General features: G+C 40.3%; 1 protein-coding gene across 10 annotated transcripts in view; it reads left to right on the forward strand.

The window, feature by feature from the left end:
- The window catches only part of FHOD3 (formin homology 2 domain containing 3), a 418,783-nt gene that overhangs the window by 215,997 nt on the left and 185,863 nt on the right, over positions 1–16,923 (forward strand). For all 10 annotated transcript variants that reach the window (XM_068671118.1, XM_068671115.1, XM_068671112.1 and 7 more), the window contains exon 5: positions 9,193–9,298. In XM_068671118.1, coding sequence (XP_068527219.1) covers positions 9,193–9,298 — 106 coding nt within the window. The remainder of the gene's footprint in view (positions 1–9,192; positions 9,299–16,923) is intronic.

Genomic DNA, 16,923 nt, shown 5'->3' on the forward strand with positions numbered 1-16,923 from the left:
AAGACATGAAAAACAGAGGAAGCTCTGTTGCATATCTGCTTTAACTTCCTCAGGTAGGTAACATAATGCAAGAATATTGTTTAATCTGCTGCTTAGCTGCCATCAAAGAATATCCCTATTCTAAGAAGTTGCTTTGATTTCTCTAGAGAGGATTCTTCTAAAAAAAAATAAAAAATTGCTAAGAAAGTTTAAAACTTTTAAATCTTTTCATGAATGCATGAAATATTTGTTGTCTACCTACTACTATACTTTTATTTCTGTTTTTGTTGGCTGGAACATACTGATCAAAATTTACCTTAACTGTGTCTAATAAACACTAATGTGACTCTAAGGAATCTCAACAAATCTAATAAAGCAGCATTTGATTCTTATCTATAACTTATTTCCTCAAGACTTCTTCCATATGCTACTGGATGGCTACTGGAGTAGCTACGCTGCTGATGCTGGATGTCTTAGGTGTCTGAGTATCTGTTGTTTCTCAGGTGTTGTTCCTTGAGAAGTCTTTGCATTCTGTGAAAAGACACACTCATACAAGCATATAGTTGATGAACAGGTGAACAAAACCTGAAGATATTTCAGATTTCCTTCCCAATATCCTCAAGGTTGAAGTAATTCTTCGTGTACTGGAACTGCATGTTTGGTATTTGAATATTGGTTTAATTTTCATGTGTTTTAATTTGAAACGTAATGAAAACTACTAAATTGAAACTTCTAATTTTCCCCTGTGTATTCTTCCAACTCTTCAGAAGAAACTGCAAAATGGCATACAATTTAAAACTGTCCCTTTATAAAGCAGGTGTGAGATAACATGTTACAGCTTCTTTGCTAATAGGAAATGCTGGCAAATGCTTATTTGTTTTGCTGGTGGTTTTAATGCAATACGAAATGTATTGATGATGTTTCAGAAGAGAGACTCCTGGGGATTAATGGCTGTAAATAAAACATTACTTTTGTTTATCAGCTTATTTATGCCAAGGTGGGAATCCATAATCAGCAATAGTTTGGACTGTATTTGAACTAGTTTAATTAGAAGATCAATTTTCTTTCTTTCCAAGATTAATGGCACAGTGTTATCGCAGCTGTACATGTGATGAATTGGCAAGGTGCAAAGGCAGGAGCAGGGAAGTGAATAAGAGGTGTGGAGTCAGTGCAGGGGTGAAAGCTGTGGCACAGTCAGTGAGGGCTGCAAAGCAGCTGAAGTGCATTTGCAATCAACAGATAGCAAGCAGAAGGAGCTTTGGTTAAGGGACAAACTGGCTGCTTCTGCCACTGCCTTGGTTACCTCCACTGATTGCAATTTTGGGACATGGCAGACTTGGGCACTCTTGTTCTTGAGGGACTCTCCTCCTAGTTGTGCTGGGGGAAGGTCAGCAAGGACAACAGCTGACCTTGCATCCTCAGTTTGGGATAGTTTCTGAGAAGAGCTGCCAAGCAGCAGAGTAAAAAATACTTTGAGATGGGCTCTTCATGGCAGCAGAAGACTCTCGTCCTCACTGCCCCTGGGAGATGCGCTTGGTTCATGTTTTAAAAGTAGTGCCCTGCCTCAGAGCAGGTGTTTAATGGCTAAGATTTACCTACTTAACCCCTGACTCATCCACATCAAGAAATGTTTCATAGATGCTTAAGTAACTTAGGTTTAAACAGCAACACAATCTTGAGGGACTCATAGCACTTGCACTGACGTGTATATATATATATGCACGCATATGTGTATGTGTTTGGGATGATTTCTTTCCAGATTTGTTTGCAGTAGGTGACTTAGCTCTTAAAATGGACTGAAATAAACAGTGACAATTGAATTAGATACTATCAGGCACTTCTGGATTGGCAGTGTAATACTTTAATTATATCAATAATTCTGGAGTCCAAAGAACAAAACTATAGTTTAAAGTGTGGGAAAATAACTATAAATTATGTCTTGGCGGTCCATGCTCCTTCAATCACTTCCTGACCGTGTTTACTCAGTTTTCAAGCCAAAATGAGCTTTTCTGACTGCAAGCATTGCAAGCCAATCTTGATCTATAAAATGCAACCTGTTGCTTAGCCAATAAAAAAAGCTGGACTCCAGAAACGGCCTGGGATTTCTGTTTCTAATAGAGCACAGCATAACTCTTTTATTACTACATCATTGTAGTCTTGTCGATGGGAGCAATTATTTTGCTGGTAACTAGCAGATGTGGTGTGTACTGAAGGCAGGTAGCAATAGTTAAAAATATTCTCGTGGCGGCTTTATTGGGGGATATTTCTAATGTAGGCTCTGGGGTCGTGTTGCTAGCTAGGCAGCTGAAAGGGCCGAGAGGAACTGGCTGCTCATTATCCATTGCTACTGGGGCAGAGCACCCTATAAACGTTTTAAATTATATGGGGGGCCTGTGGATGTGAAGCCCTCAGGTAAGGGAAGTGCCTTCTGGCCACAGCCAGGTGATCCCGCGTTGCTGGTACTGATGGGCTGTCAGGCTAGGGACCAGCTCTGGGTGGTTTTGCATGTATTAGGGTTTGCCAGAACCAGGGGAGTGCTCTGGAGAGGAAAAAAAAAAATTATATATATTTAAAAAAAAAGAGATTTCTATTCTTCGCAATATTAGGAATGTGAAGGGTAGACTAAGGACCATCATTAATACTATTGTTAACAGTAAGAAACGCAGATTTTATAATTCTGCTTTTACTTGCTTGCTAACAGAGGAGGCTTTTTGCTTATGTTGGGCGATAGTGCTGCATCCTTCTTGTGGCAGAGCACCAGATGTATTGTCATTTGGGATTTATATGAGCAAATGCTTGCAGTCGTGCATGCTTTGCTCTTTGACCTGCCTCCTTCCTCCCTCTCCTCACCAGTCAGCTGCTGTCCCTCTGCTGCTAATTTACATCCCCCAATGAATAAAGCCTAATCCCTAACCCTTAATCCTCCTAAAATCAGCTCAACTTTGTGATCCTATCTTGACTTTAAAGGAGATTTAAGGTTTTTCTTTTTTTCTATTTTTTTTTTTAAGTCTGTCTGTCAGTTATTTGGGCGCGGGGGGGAGTTCCACTGAGTGGGCTGACATTTTAGTGATCCTGTATTTTTCCTCCTCTTTTTTTTTTTTTTATTTATTTTTCCACATTGAGCAGAATCATCCAGAGTTTCTTTTTCACTTCTGCCCCCTTGCAGAAGTGAAATATATCCCTGCAGCATATATCCCTGCAGCATATATCCCTGGAAACAGAATCTGAAGAAAAGGGGTTTCCAAGGAGACATCGCTCTTACATGTTAGGGTGAGGACAGCACACTTTCCCAGCACACTATGTGATTGAGCACAGCTATGAATGAAGATTTCTCTAACTCCCCTGTCAAAAAGTAGGGATTTTTACCCCTGGAGCCAGTCAACATCTGAAGGGATCATGCCCTTCTTGAAGGTCGGGCTCTGTGTCAGTGCACTGCCAGCATCCTGCCTCACAAAGTTTCAGAGTGTAGGGGAGGCTATTTGAACCAGGTAGGGTTTAAATTTTTCCTTATGCTAAACCCAGGACGATTTGAATTATCACGACATTAAAAATGTGAATGCGGTATAACTCTGCAAAGTTGTCTGTTTTGGCAACTTTTCCTTTAAAGGCAAAATCAGAGGTGGCCTAAGGAACCAGAGTAAATCTCTCTTAAAAGGGATCTTGTGGAGTGACAGAGCAGCGAGGGAAGCTGCTCCACAGAGGGTGAAATGTGTGAACCCTGGGTTCACGCTTGGTGTGAGAGCAGGCCCCTCCTGTAAGACAAAAGTCAAAACTTTTTTTTTCTTTTCCTATTTGTGCTTAGCAAGAAGATTCTTGTGCATGTGGCTAGTACCTTGGCTGCCTCTGCTCTTGTCACTTCTACGCTAACTTATTGCAACTTTCGCATTTTGGAAAGTTTGGTCGGTACAGAATGTGATTGCTGGCTCGCTGAAGAGCGTGTCATGTGGAGAGCACAGGCTGGGGAGTCCCACAGCTCCGTATTTAAATAAGTGAACTTTATGAAATGTGCAATGTCTAATTTTGTAGCAGAAACAGCAGAGACTCGTACAGCATATAATTAAATATGGGAATGCTCAGGCAACCCAAAACAATGGGATAGTTCGTGAAAGGAAGGAAAAAACATAAAAATGACGTCCCCTTTGGTGGAAATCTCATAGACAAGCATCTTGTTACGATTCCTTGGAAAGACAGTGCATTGCACAGCTGTTAGCCATGTAGAAGGGAAATATGCATGTGCATATCCAAGTGTGATTATTCAGTTACTAATCCAGTTTCCCCAAATACTTGGAATAGAGCTTTCACCAGTGGTTGTTAGCTAAACCAAAAAAAAAGTTTCACTTGAGAAACTGTGTTCCAAAACCTTGATTCTTATTAGAAATCGAAGCAACTATTTTGTGGCAGAAAAAAAAGAAAAATCATGCTTTGGGTAAAACTTTTCAAACATATGGCTCACAGAAATAGCAGGCTTCAGGAAGATTTATCTGTAACAGTACGTAAACAATTTATCTTTGTACATGTAAGCTGCACGTCAGATAAGATGCATTCTTGCAAATTGGTGTTCCTTGAGAAAAGCCTCAAGTCTTCATCTCTGGGTAAGACCCTACAAAACTGCATTAGAGATGTACCCAGTGGTGCAGAGGCAGGAGAACAAGTAGGACTGCAGGAAATCTTGGCTATGCTTCTTTGCATTAGTGGCATCCAAGAATGCTGGAGACTCCTTAACCCCAGGGTTTAGGGGGTTGTTGCTGATAGCTAGGCTCTTGTACAGGTAAAAGTACGATTTGTGCATTTTTTCAGTCATTGGTGTGATAAGCAAGCTTTAAACTTACCAGTTTGAATATATTTAACATTTTTTTTCATCGTTTGTTGTTCTAAAACAGTTCTGTGACACAGCAACATACATGACCTTGTGTTTTTTTTTTGTTTTTTTTTTTCCTTCCTTCCAAGATGCCTAAACAAAGGAAAAGACAGGATCCATTCCAAATTTGTGAATGAAAGTGTAAAATACCCAGTTCTGTGAGGGAGGCCACCAGTATCTTTTCATAAAGACTTTAAGTAGCTCGTCTTTGTGCCTCTGCTCAATCTTTATGGCCGCAGGAGCTTAGTAGGAAGCCTAGAGAGCTTTAACCGTGTTTTGCTGCTTTTCTCATCAGTGCTCTAATGCCTCCTGATTAGGGGCTCATAAATCTTCGCAATATTAGTGGAGGAGTCCATTTCCATAGCAAATGACACCCTTTCCCTGCCTCCTTTTAGCTGTTATCACACGCATGCGGCAGCTACTTGTCCATATCGTTGTCACACGCTGCATGTTCTGTACAATGAATGCTCTCTTCCTGGAAACCTGAGCCTCCTACCCCTGCTAGAGGGTAGCCTTTCCTCTTGAGGTCACCTAACTTGGCAAGTCAGTGAGTTAATGGGTCCGAAAAGATTATCCTAGCACAAAATTGATGTAAACATTCCCCTTTCAATTTAGAATATATGGGCCTGGGTTCCTTTCATCTTTCTGTGCACATTCCAGATGTTTGCTTCTTTCCTCTCATCGTATATACATGATGGGATAGATAATGTACTGAGTTCAAATTTATGTCTAGAGCGTGATGTGTTTGTGCTCTGCTTCATTACACCTTCTTTTTCCCTTTTATTTGGGGAAGGAGAAGTACCTTAAAAGCCTTTTTTAATTCAGGTTTGATTTGTTTATTCAGTGCTTTCCAAAAGCAGTCTGGTTAAAGTCCCTCATCCCCTTCATTTCCTCTGCAGTTCTCCTGTAATATATCTCATTTCAGTCAAGGATGACTCTATGCTGCAGCAGTTTACTCCTTCGGCTGCTTTGAAAAAGTTCCAGAAGGCACAGCTCACCATTTTCTTTTTGAATGTCCTTGTTTTGTTTCTTTAAATAATAATTAAAAAAAAAAAAAAAGTCACCAACATAAAGCAGATCTTCAGCATGGGGTATTTTGGGAACTAGATGCTGCTTTTTCCCCAGGTCATATCCTAACACGCATTCAGTGTTAAAGATCATGGGGAACATCTTAAAGTTGTAAAGGGTTTGAATTTTTCTTTCACTGCATGTCAACAGCCCTTAATTGCTGTGTGCTGTTAAAACTTTACTTTCATTCTTGGTTTTGATCTGAAGTTCTCTGCAGCTGGACTACTTTTAACTTCTCTGTGCGTAGAGATAACTTGTTCAGTATCTTCTGATTATTTATTTTTCAGAAATGGAAACATTAGGTCTACTAACATCTACTAACAAATACCAGAACCTGCAGACCATGGTTACTCCTCCTCCTCCTTCCCACTTATCCAGTCTTGTATATTTGATTGTGGGTCAGTCCTGGAGGAGGTTGCTTGTTTTTTGTTTATTCTTAAACTTATTTTTAAACTTTGACTCAAGGATATGCCACACACTTCTCTGATCTTGATGCAAAATCAAGATGTCTACTAAAATATCAATAAAATATATTTGAAGAACTAGAAAGTTCTGGGGCTCCAACAACTGTAATCATTGCAAACATTTAACTTAATTCAAAAAAAAAAAAGGCATTTATTTGTCATCAGGTTTATGAGAAACTGTTCTGAAGGATGGATTTTCCTCACAGCTTTTTTTTGTTTCTGCAATGTGTTACCACTTCGTTAGTTTTCCTTCACTCTGTGTACATCTGCTCTTTCTGTATCTCACCTTGTTCCCACCACTGCCCACTCTCTTTGTAGGGGAAATCTGGCAACTTTTCCTCTTCAGTTTAGTAGTGGGGAGTTTTTAAGCACTGACCTTGGCCTACAATGTAACTTACTTTCCAAGCACTGTGAATGCCATGCAAAGTCCTTGTTGAATTTCCACAGAGTTTAGAGTTAGCGTGTCTCAACCCTGAAAGTACTTGACTGTAAGCTTAGCCAACATATCCCAGGGAAATCTTCCTCTCCTTTGAGTTTCATGAGAAATAACTTTGAAAAATCTAGGACAACAAGATTTTCATTGAGTAAAACAAACCTATAGAAAGGGATTTGGGGGAAAGAGCAGTTGCCTGGCTCTGAGGGGTGGAAGTCCTCTGGGCTCCCCTGGGTATGGCTGTGCCTCCCTGGCCCAGTCATTTTATTTCATTTTTTTACATTATGCTTTTGAATTTTGTCATCACCTGTTGCACAAACTAGTTTGGGATGAACTGCTTTAGCATGAAGTCTTCTTTGTGACGGCATTTGGTTAGGGCCCTGCTGCCTGGAGGAGGCAGCCGCAGGCCTGAGTGTCCCAACTGGCCAGGCCCCTTCCTGGGCCCTCTCCCGTGCATCGGGATGTGCTGCTTGGGTTGGCACTGTGGCCACGGGTTTGGTGGCCCTGCTCTTCAGCCCTGTGCCTGCCACAAGTCCCCTGCTGTAAAGAGGTCCTTTCCTCAGAGCAAACACCTCATCTGGCTCCTCATCCCTGTGAAACCAAAGGGAAGGCCCCACTGTTGCTGTGGGGTGGATGTTTGCATGCACCTGTAAAACACCATTAAGTAAAACAGAGGAATTCAGAATATAATTAATGTCTTCTATGTTAATAAGCTGATCCTCTGCATACTCTTTCTCTGCTATCGTGGTAGGCCCACTGTGTTTTGAGTTTGGCAAATGGGTAGATGGAGGAAACTTGTCTTCATAAAACTGTGTGCTTGCGTATATAATGCCTGGTCTGACATGGGAGTTTGTAAACATCGTGGCTCTTCAGAAAATGTTATCAAGGCATTTATCTATAGAAAGAAAAACATAATCGCCTCAAATAATAGGAGTCAGAAATAAATAAAATTTAGAGCTCAATTATGGATTTAATCTTATTGATTTTGGGGGGTTTATAGTATACTTTTGCAAAGATGTGTAGAATGATTGTATGCTTAATTTTATCCAGTTTTTAAAGAATAAATAACCTTTATCATTGTAAACTTTGTCTATATAAATTAACGTACAGTGTATATTTAAATTGTTTTAATAAATTTCACCATTAAATAGATTTTTCTCATGATTTCTAAACTTCTGGTGACTTGTTAGGTCACCTTACAAATATCCCTGTATCAGCTCTAGTGAAAGAAGAAAATTCATACAGAATAAATTGCAGGGCTAGAATTTTCATTGAATGAATTCATTAAGGGACTTGATTATTTTATTTCACTTGGCAGCTTTGAAAGTGTATGCAGTGAATTCAGCAATCGCTCAAAATGAAACTATCTAATATCTGGATCTTGGCTTCTCAGGGCTGCATTATTGGAAATGTGAATTTCTATATAATGCGCATTTCTATATGAAAATAATTATATTAAAAATAATCCAAAGAGGGATTCAGCAACAATGATGATTTTCTCCACAGAGTAGTTCTGTTTCATCAATATTTCAAATTGTTTTCATTCCTAATTTGTGTAGCTAATTCATGAAGTGCTGTTTAATCAAGTATTTAATAGCCTCCTGTTTGTCTGCATGAGCCTCTGTAAGATGAGAAGACAAGCTTTAGATACAGTGCTCTATATTCCCTTGGCATCTTTTTCAGTGTTTAGCTCCTAGTATGTGGTATGGTGTCATTCTGCTGCACTAAGGAGTATTTGCTTTTACATTTATATTGTTTTCTATCATAATCACAGAATCACAGAATTTCTAGGTTGGAAGAGACCTCAAGATCATCGAGTCCAACCTCTAACCTAACACTAATGTGAGAATCCATGAGCATTCTCTTGTTTAACAGTATAATTTCACATTAAATATAACAAGTTTCCCATGTAAATATAACAAGTATCACAGAGTGAAAAATAAAATATGTTGTAATAAAAAAAGAAAAACTAAAAATTTTGTATGCACTTCAAATACTGAAACTGTAGTGATGCTATGGCATAGTGGTGGCTTTCTCTTACTGATACTGACACTCTAAGGCTTTCAGGATGTCTGTTTATAAAATATGAAGAGATTATAATATCAGGTAGCATGTCTGCAAGCATTTAATGAAAAATCCGAAGTTGAATGTTTTACTGATATTAATCTTCATCAGTTGACCTAAATGTAAAAGCTTGTTTTTTATCACTTTGTATCATGTATTTAATTCTGATTTCAGTATGTCTTGTATATGACATCTTCCTTATAAACTCGCTTAAATCATCTGAAAACATAGTCAGTGTTGCAGGCATACATTTGACTTTGTTGTGATATTTCCTATCTGTTTGTCTCCCAGAATTCTAACATAGCTTTTCCTTTCTTCTGTCGCAGGATGACAAGGACTTGGTTCATGAATTTGTTGTCGCTGAAGGCCTGACTTGCTTAATCAAAGTGGGAGCAGAGGCAGACCAGAACTATCAGAACTACATCCTGAGAGGTATGAGAAATGTGTCTGAAAGGTGTTTTTGTTGCTGTGAAGCTCTCACAGGTCTGCTACAACTTGTAGCATGTTGGAAATGTACCCCTCTGGTCCAGAGTCCTGCAGGTGTAGGAAAATTAAGGTGGGATTAATGCTCACTGCTCATCAGGATGAAATGGAAAAATAAAATACTGATATTCTCTCTGTTGTCCAGCTTTTCATTTCAATTATATTGAAAAGCCCTAATTCTAAGAAAGAAAAGGCATTCTAGAGCTTGCACTGGATAATTGTAAATGTCAAAGGTCACAGAGCAACATAACTTTGTGGAATGGGATTAGTAGCTAGTCACATGATAGGGAATAAACAGCGAGACGGTCATATCTTAAGGTAAGTTGGCTGGAAGCAGTTTCAGCTATCTGATATTTTGGAGCTAAATAGGTAATCAGAGGACTGTGTTCTGTTCTTTGCACTTAAAAAGACAACTGGCAAAGGTAACATTTGGGGAGTGATGTGGAAAGAGTCGTACTGAATTAGAAAGCTGACTTACTGTATAGTGTTCCTGCATGCATATCATGTGTGCCTCCATGCAATTTTTATTTAGCAAGGAAACCCAGTCTGCAAATCAGGAGAGTTCCTTCAGTGTTTTGAAAGGTTATGACTGAGGGCAGAGCAGTCATAACAAGGGATCCATACTGGTGGGTGATCTCATAGTCAATAGAGAGCACTAATGGATGCATAACTGTGGTGCATTGCTCATCTGAATTTTCTTAGACTGACGTACAAAGCTGTCCCTGAAAATGTCAGTTTGCTATATTTAGCTGACAACACTCAATCTGCAAATTGAGGAGTAAAATACGAAAATAGAAAAAGATTTTTCGAAGAACCAGAAGTGCTAAGTTACTGAAAGCAAGAATTCAAATAGTAAGTGTGGTTTTGTGCAAAGAACTTGAAGGCTGTACAAATATCAGCTTTTGGGATTGGATAAGACACCAAATCAGTACCACAGAAATTATGTTCTATGTCAGTAGTCGTGCAGTGATGTAAATGTAATTGAATAGTAGCTTGCGTATAGTCAGAAGTAAAAGACTGTTAACCACAATGCAAGTAGACAAGAACACAGAAATATATGAGAGGAAAAAAGGCTTTCTTTACAACTGGAAAAAAAAAAAAAGAGAAAAACTTTCTGGGAGAAAATCAGCTATCAATACTCTCCAAAAATTCAGTCTGGAAGTAAAATAAAGGTGCTGCATTAGACAGTCTGGCCTTCAGTCCAGGGGGTTACTGCTTCATCAGCTGAGCATTGATCTAGTGGCTGGGTGATGTCTTTGCCCTTCAGCAGGCTTTTGCAGTCAGGTATTGGAAACTCAAAGCAGGGAAACCTGATAGGTGTTTACACTACCTGAGCACCCAAGTGGCCTTGCAGTCCAAACACTGATTGCCCTGCAGCTCTTCTTTTCCGGTATCAGATAAGATCCAGGGCACTGAGCCTCCTCACTGACAGAATGACCCACTAATACCAGAGTTGCTCACATCAGAACTAAGATTCTTACTTTAAGATGCTTTCAGGGATTGGTACTATCTCACAAATACCCAAATAATGGCTTTTGTTCAGCCCATTTTACTGGCTCTTGACACTGAAGTAATTTTCTGGGTAGTATATCCTAGAGTCTGCTACAATAATAGGATTTTTTCCGTGTGATGTGGCTTTTATTTCAGAAATTAAAATTTTCACGACTGTCTTTCAGTAAGTTCAAAGCTTGTTGCAACTCCAAGGTTTTGTCAGCTGGTTTTCAGTTCCAGCGTGTGCTCTCCGAATAGGTCTGCATGTGCAATGAGATAAAGATAGGTTTGGAAGTACAGTGTAGCTGGCCAATCTTATCCAAATACATTGAGAAGTGCTGAAAAGAAACATTACATACACCAGAAAAACACTCTTACATGATGTATTATTTTTGGAAGGCCATAGACAATGGCTGATTTTTTTTGTTATTGAGATTTAAAAAAAAAAAAAAAAAAAGTCTGTCTAGATTTTTTTTCCCTTACTGCTGTGGTGTCCTGGTCTTGTGGTTCCTATTGGAGTGGAATATATCCTCCTTGTTTTCAATGGGCTTAAGGTGAATCATAAAGGGATAGGATTTCTCTTTAGTCCCATATCTTGTCTGTATTTCTCCAGCACCTCTCATTTAATTCACTGTTTTCCTCCTATGCTACTAACACAGCTTACAGGGCTGACAGTAAATAGCAGCCTTCGCCATTGCATTGCTTCTGCTGGCAGGCCTTACCCACGCGCTGTCATCCTTGGTTTTGATGAAGTGGTTTCTGAGTGTTTCCTATTTGCCTGCGGTCTTCAAGAAATAACTTCGTACCTAGAAGTGAAAATAGATTAGAAATACAGGTATTTGTAGATGATGTAGGTGTTCAGTACCTTATGCATTCCCAGGTACTACCCATTTCTTGAACTTGCTTTCCTTTTTTTCTAAAAGTCCGTGTTGTTTCACTCTGACGCTTCCTGATTGTGCATTTCTGCTTAGCAGTTTTGACTGGGCTCAAGGCTGGCTGAGCTGCCAAAAAAATGACTAAATATGACTCACAAAAGTTTTAGTTACTTTAATGGGTGAATGGAAGATAAGTGTGCCTTTTGCATGCAATGCTGAGAAATCAGGACAATTGTTTGTCGAGTGCTGGAGAGTGACCATTTATTTCTGGTAGGTTCTGTGAAATAGGATTGTTTGACAGCAACTTTCCAAAAATGTTTCCTTTTGTCAGTCTGTAGTCTATGGATGTGAAACAACGGTAGTCAGGGCTTCACTCTTGAACTGTTCTGTTAAAATTCTAATTGAGGAAACAGATTTTCTTCTTCCTTACTAGTTCTTCACACTAAATTTTCCTCTTTGAGTTTCCTTTTAATTGTCATGGAGATGTAAAGAAACTGTGTTTTGTGGGATTCCCCCCCAAACAGGCTTGCTTTCCTTTTTTTTTTTTTTCTTCTCCCCACTTTGGGAGAGAATATCCGTAAGAGCAATGAACTCCACTCATTGCACTGAACTTAAATGTTTCTGTGCCAGTTACAAGATTGCCTGAATTTTCAAAGCTGAATGGAAATGGTGAAAGATAAATGAAAATAATCACAATTGATGAATGTGACACATAAGCTAGGTGTCCAGTCCAAGCAGAAAGAGGCCCTGGCCTTACTGCAGCCCATGGTTTCAAAAATGAAGGGTAAGGAAAAAATTGCACCATCAGTGCGTGCGTGTGCTAGGGTGTGCTTGAATGAACCTCTGCAGGATGCAGAAGCTGTATGCTTATATGGGGAATAAGAATTTGGGTTTAAAGTCTGGATGAGTGATGTTTTTCGTTTGGTGGTTTTTGTAGGTCTTTCATTTTTGAAGGAAAAATAGAAATGTTTGGAAGGAGGCTAGGAGTTAGGATTTGAGGCAAAGTTTGTGCTTAAGCCACCTCCTTCCCCCAGAAAATCAAAACCATTATAATAAATCTGAAAAGAAAGACGTGATGTGTCATCTCCTGGAATAATCTGTACGCCATTCAATAATCTGGGCAGAAGACTGGGTTGTAGTGGAACCAGTTTGGGGTTTTGTATTGCAGGGTTGCAGGCCCACTGCACTTCTGATGAAGTGATAAAGTCCTGTTGGTCTCTGCAGACACTGAAACAAGCACAGAAGATGAAGGTGATGGTCCTGGCTGAGGGATAGGATATATTCTCAGGGAAAGTGGCACAGCATTTAAAAGGATTAAAAGTCTGTAGCTCCGTATACACAGTCAGCAGCATCTTTAATCTGCTAGAACAACATTTTAATTATTATGCCCAACATTATTTTTTTTCTTAGCAAATGTGGTTTATTTTGGAATTGCATTTTTTTACAAGCATGCTTTTATCTTTGCACAGATAAAATGAGCATATAACAGCACTCATTTTCTGTCTTCATTTTGTGAGGCCTTTGGGGATTTTTAAGTAATTTAATGGGAGGCTTTTACCAGAAAAGTCCTGTGCAAGCCCTAAAGTGTAAATAAGAAAGAACAAAGCATCGTAGACCACTGAAATCATGTGTGAAAAGTAACTCCAAGGCACATTCTGATCTTTGTTACATGCTTAAATTACGTAGGAGTCCATTGAATTCCCTTCAACCTTAATATCTGTGATCTACACTGTTGCAAACTGCCAATGCCAGGGGACCAGGGAGGTTACCAAAGCACAGGAGCGGGAATTCAGGAGCCTGAAACTTCCCAATCCCCCAGTGGGACTTGAGGATGAGGAACCCTTTGATTCCTCGCCAGTAAACGGGAGCCAAACTTTGCAAGGAGATAGATGGAGAGAAGAGAAGTATGGCCGTGGGAGTAAGGCCACGGGTCAGGTTTTCTACCACAGCAGGCGACCAGCTCAGCCATGAACGTGCGCTGAGGCCGCCAGCAGTTCGGCCTATTTATAAAACCGGAGGCACGCGATTTCACCTGCACACCAACTTTAGCACAACCAGCTCTGCTGCATATTCTGGGAAATCAGATTAAAGTCCTAAAACAGCTCGGAGCTGTGTGGTAAGAGACCATCTGGTTACTGTCTGTCACCGGCACGCTGTGTGCCCGGGGATGTCAAGAAGCTGGAGGAAGTAGAAAGCAAGGGTGAGGCTTTGCAAGCGGGCAGTGGAAGCTGCTGCTGATAACCCCTTGCTCTGAAAGCCAAACACAACGTTATCAGCAAGCTGAGGGTATTTCTGCATCGAGCCAAGGGCTACTTGGAATGCTTGGGTTTATAAATGTGCTCTCTGTAACAGGGGCAACCCACTTCCAGGAACCAGCTGGCTGCATTTACCTAAGAGACCCCTCTTTGTTGCAAGGACCAGAAATCCTCCAGTGCTCTTGAATTTTCCTCCCGCACCTGGACAGACTGTGGGGCTTTAGCCTTTTGCATTAAAAATTGAATACTATAAAGCATTTAGCATAAACAAGCATGTATTTCTGTAGTAAATGTATGCAATGCTTTGTATCATTGGCACTGCTTGTGCAAATACTAAAAGAATAGAAATAAAATGAATAAGGGGCTATGTCTATCCTAAATAAATGGACCTTGCTGATTTGGTAGCACAGCAGTAAAACAGGTGGTAGTAACGCACGTTTGGTAGTGGAAATAGAGCTAATGCTATGTAGCATGCATACCTTGACATTATTTCTTTTTCAGTGTGGACAGGAGAGCTGTGTGAGGTATTCCAGCTGTAGGAAGGTATTCCAGCAACTTCAGAGCGATATGCTGAGAGCTCAAATAGAACAGACAGCACACGATGAGGCTTTCCTTTACATTTATTTCTTGTTCTGAAGCCAAATACCAAAACTTTCCTGATGCTCTGCTCTTGACCTTCAGTGCGCAGGTATCCACATGTAGCTGTGAAGTTCTTGTCCTTATCTCTACACATTCAAGATGGCTTCTTATGTGCAGTCCTTTAAAAATTATGTAAACCTCTCAGCTGATCTCGAAATAGCTTCAGTAAGGGCCTGGGCCTTAAAGAGAAATCAAGTGCCTGAAACTCGATTACTTAGGGGTATTGCTTCTGAGAGGGACTCAATGACTTAATCTCCCTGTGAAGCCAATTCTTTGATCTTTTTGCAGAGTCCATTAGAAAGAGTATCAGAGTTGGACGCCTGTCCTGTAGGGATTTGACCAGTGCCTCATTCATTCACGTTACACGGGACAGCAGATTGCAGCCCCGTGAAACTGTGCCAACACTCAGCAAATCCTCCTGGAAGCTCCATGTGGAGGTACAGCCTTGGTTTCCCCTAAGCCCACACCTAAAAAAGTAAATAAATAGAATCACAGCTGCATTAGCAAATTAGTGTACCTGTGCAAGGAAGACCTGCTGGTCAGCAGCACTGCTGAGCTTAGGTACAGCACCTCTGTGATGCAGCCACGAGGTCTCCTGAGAGAATCCCACACTGCCAGATTTCCATCAGAGAAATATTGAGCTCATATTGAAGGTAATAGTGATGGCATGGTACCTTTTACTATGTACAGGAACTGTAGATTGTTCATTCTTCTGTGTGTTGTGAAAAGCCATGGAATCAAAAAATATGAATGGATTTGGCATCCTGGTTCATGAACTCTTTAGAAATGATGAGGTTGGGATGTTTTTCATTGTACTGGAAAAGAAGGCACAGTATACCCTCTCCTCAGCCATAATATTAACAGCAGACCTTGGCTCAGAAGCTGAATCCTCTTTCATTTCTGCAGATCTCTCGTTAAGGCCAAATGCATTTGTTTACTTTTCCAAGGGTAGCAGGAGAGCTTGACCTTGGAAACCTCGCAGTTTAAAATGACAGAAAGCATCCTACTTGCTTTCCTCTCTATCCTCAGAGTACTTCCTTTCTTGTTTTCTCATCTGCGTGTTTTTAAATGACATTCCTTAGAGTCGACCTACACATTTATTGCACTGAGAGTTTCCTACCAAACAGTAACCTTAAGTGTTCCCTTAGTTTGTGGAGGAACCCCCTTTCCTCTCCTTCTTCCCTCCTCCTCCTCCACTTCCCTCCCTCCTCCCTGGATGCGATTCCTATCCGTGATCCGTCTGGAAGCAGAGCCAGATGGTCCTAACGCATAGCGTACAGCGCGGGTCCTCCCAGCCTGGGATGGGAAATTGGCACTGAAGCAAATGTGAGTTCAAAAGTTGAACCACCAAACAGTAATTTACACATCTACAAATAAACCCAGCGGCTCCGTGCACCCTGTGGGATTGGCCGTCCGTGTTGTGACTGCTCGCGAGGAGAAGATGGTGTTCTCAGAGCCCACGTGGAATTCAGCAATAACACCGCCATAAAATTATGGATTTCCCTTGTTTTTAGAGCTGACAGAGTCTGGAAGGCTTCGGGTTGCTTTCTGTCTACATGAAAATGAATCTTTGGGTTTTTGTGCAATTTTTTATGCTTTGTGAAATTCCCATGAAATGTGACACCTCGGGCTATGCAGGCTCCATGTAAAACGAGGAGCTGAACCATGAAAAATGCACATCCTTAACTACTAAGCAAAGAATAAGTACTTGGAAAGTGGTCTCTGGGGTCTTTAAAGCCATTTTGGATGTTATATGATTTAACTACTCGAACTTTATGAACAAGTCTTGAAAACAAGGCACCGGTTCCAACCGGTAGGAGCACATTACAGAGGATTTCGGCCTTTTTGTAGTAATCTTTGAGCGTGAAGTAGCCAAAACCTGATTCATTAGAGAAGGGAGAAAACGTGCAGAAAATAAAGACATTTGTAAGCTGGCACATACTTGCACAAAGTACCTTGCTATTAGGGATTTCGCTATGAACTCTTTGTAAAGAATATATGCGTTTAATACACTACAAAGTAAAGTGGGGAAAGTAATGTTTGCTTGTCCCCATTTCAAGATAAGTAAGATGCTTCTACAGCTCTTTATAATTGCGATCATTGGGGTTGTACACAGAGTGCTCTATCCCAATACACAAGCAGGGAAAATTAAGGACTTTAAATGGATGCAGGGGGGAGAGTCAAATGTGTATTTTAAATGTAGGATAATTAGAAAGCGCTGACTGTTATTCCATCGAGGTGATAATTATAGTGATGTGTCAAAAATGAGCTTGTTTGAATGTCTTCAGAGTTAATTTCCCTACACAGATATACC

The sequence above is a fragment of the Anas acuta genome, chromosome 2, assembly GCF_963932015.1.
Source record: "Anas acuta chromosome 2, bAnaAcu1.1, whole genome shotgun sequence".
NCBI classification, from domain to species: domain Eukaryota; kingdom Metazoa; phylum Chordata; class Aves; order Anseriformes; family Anatidae; genus Anas; species Anas acuta.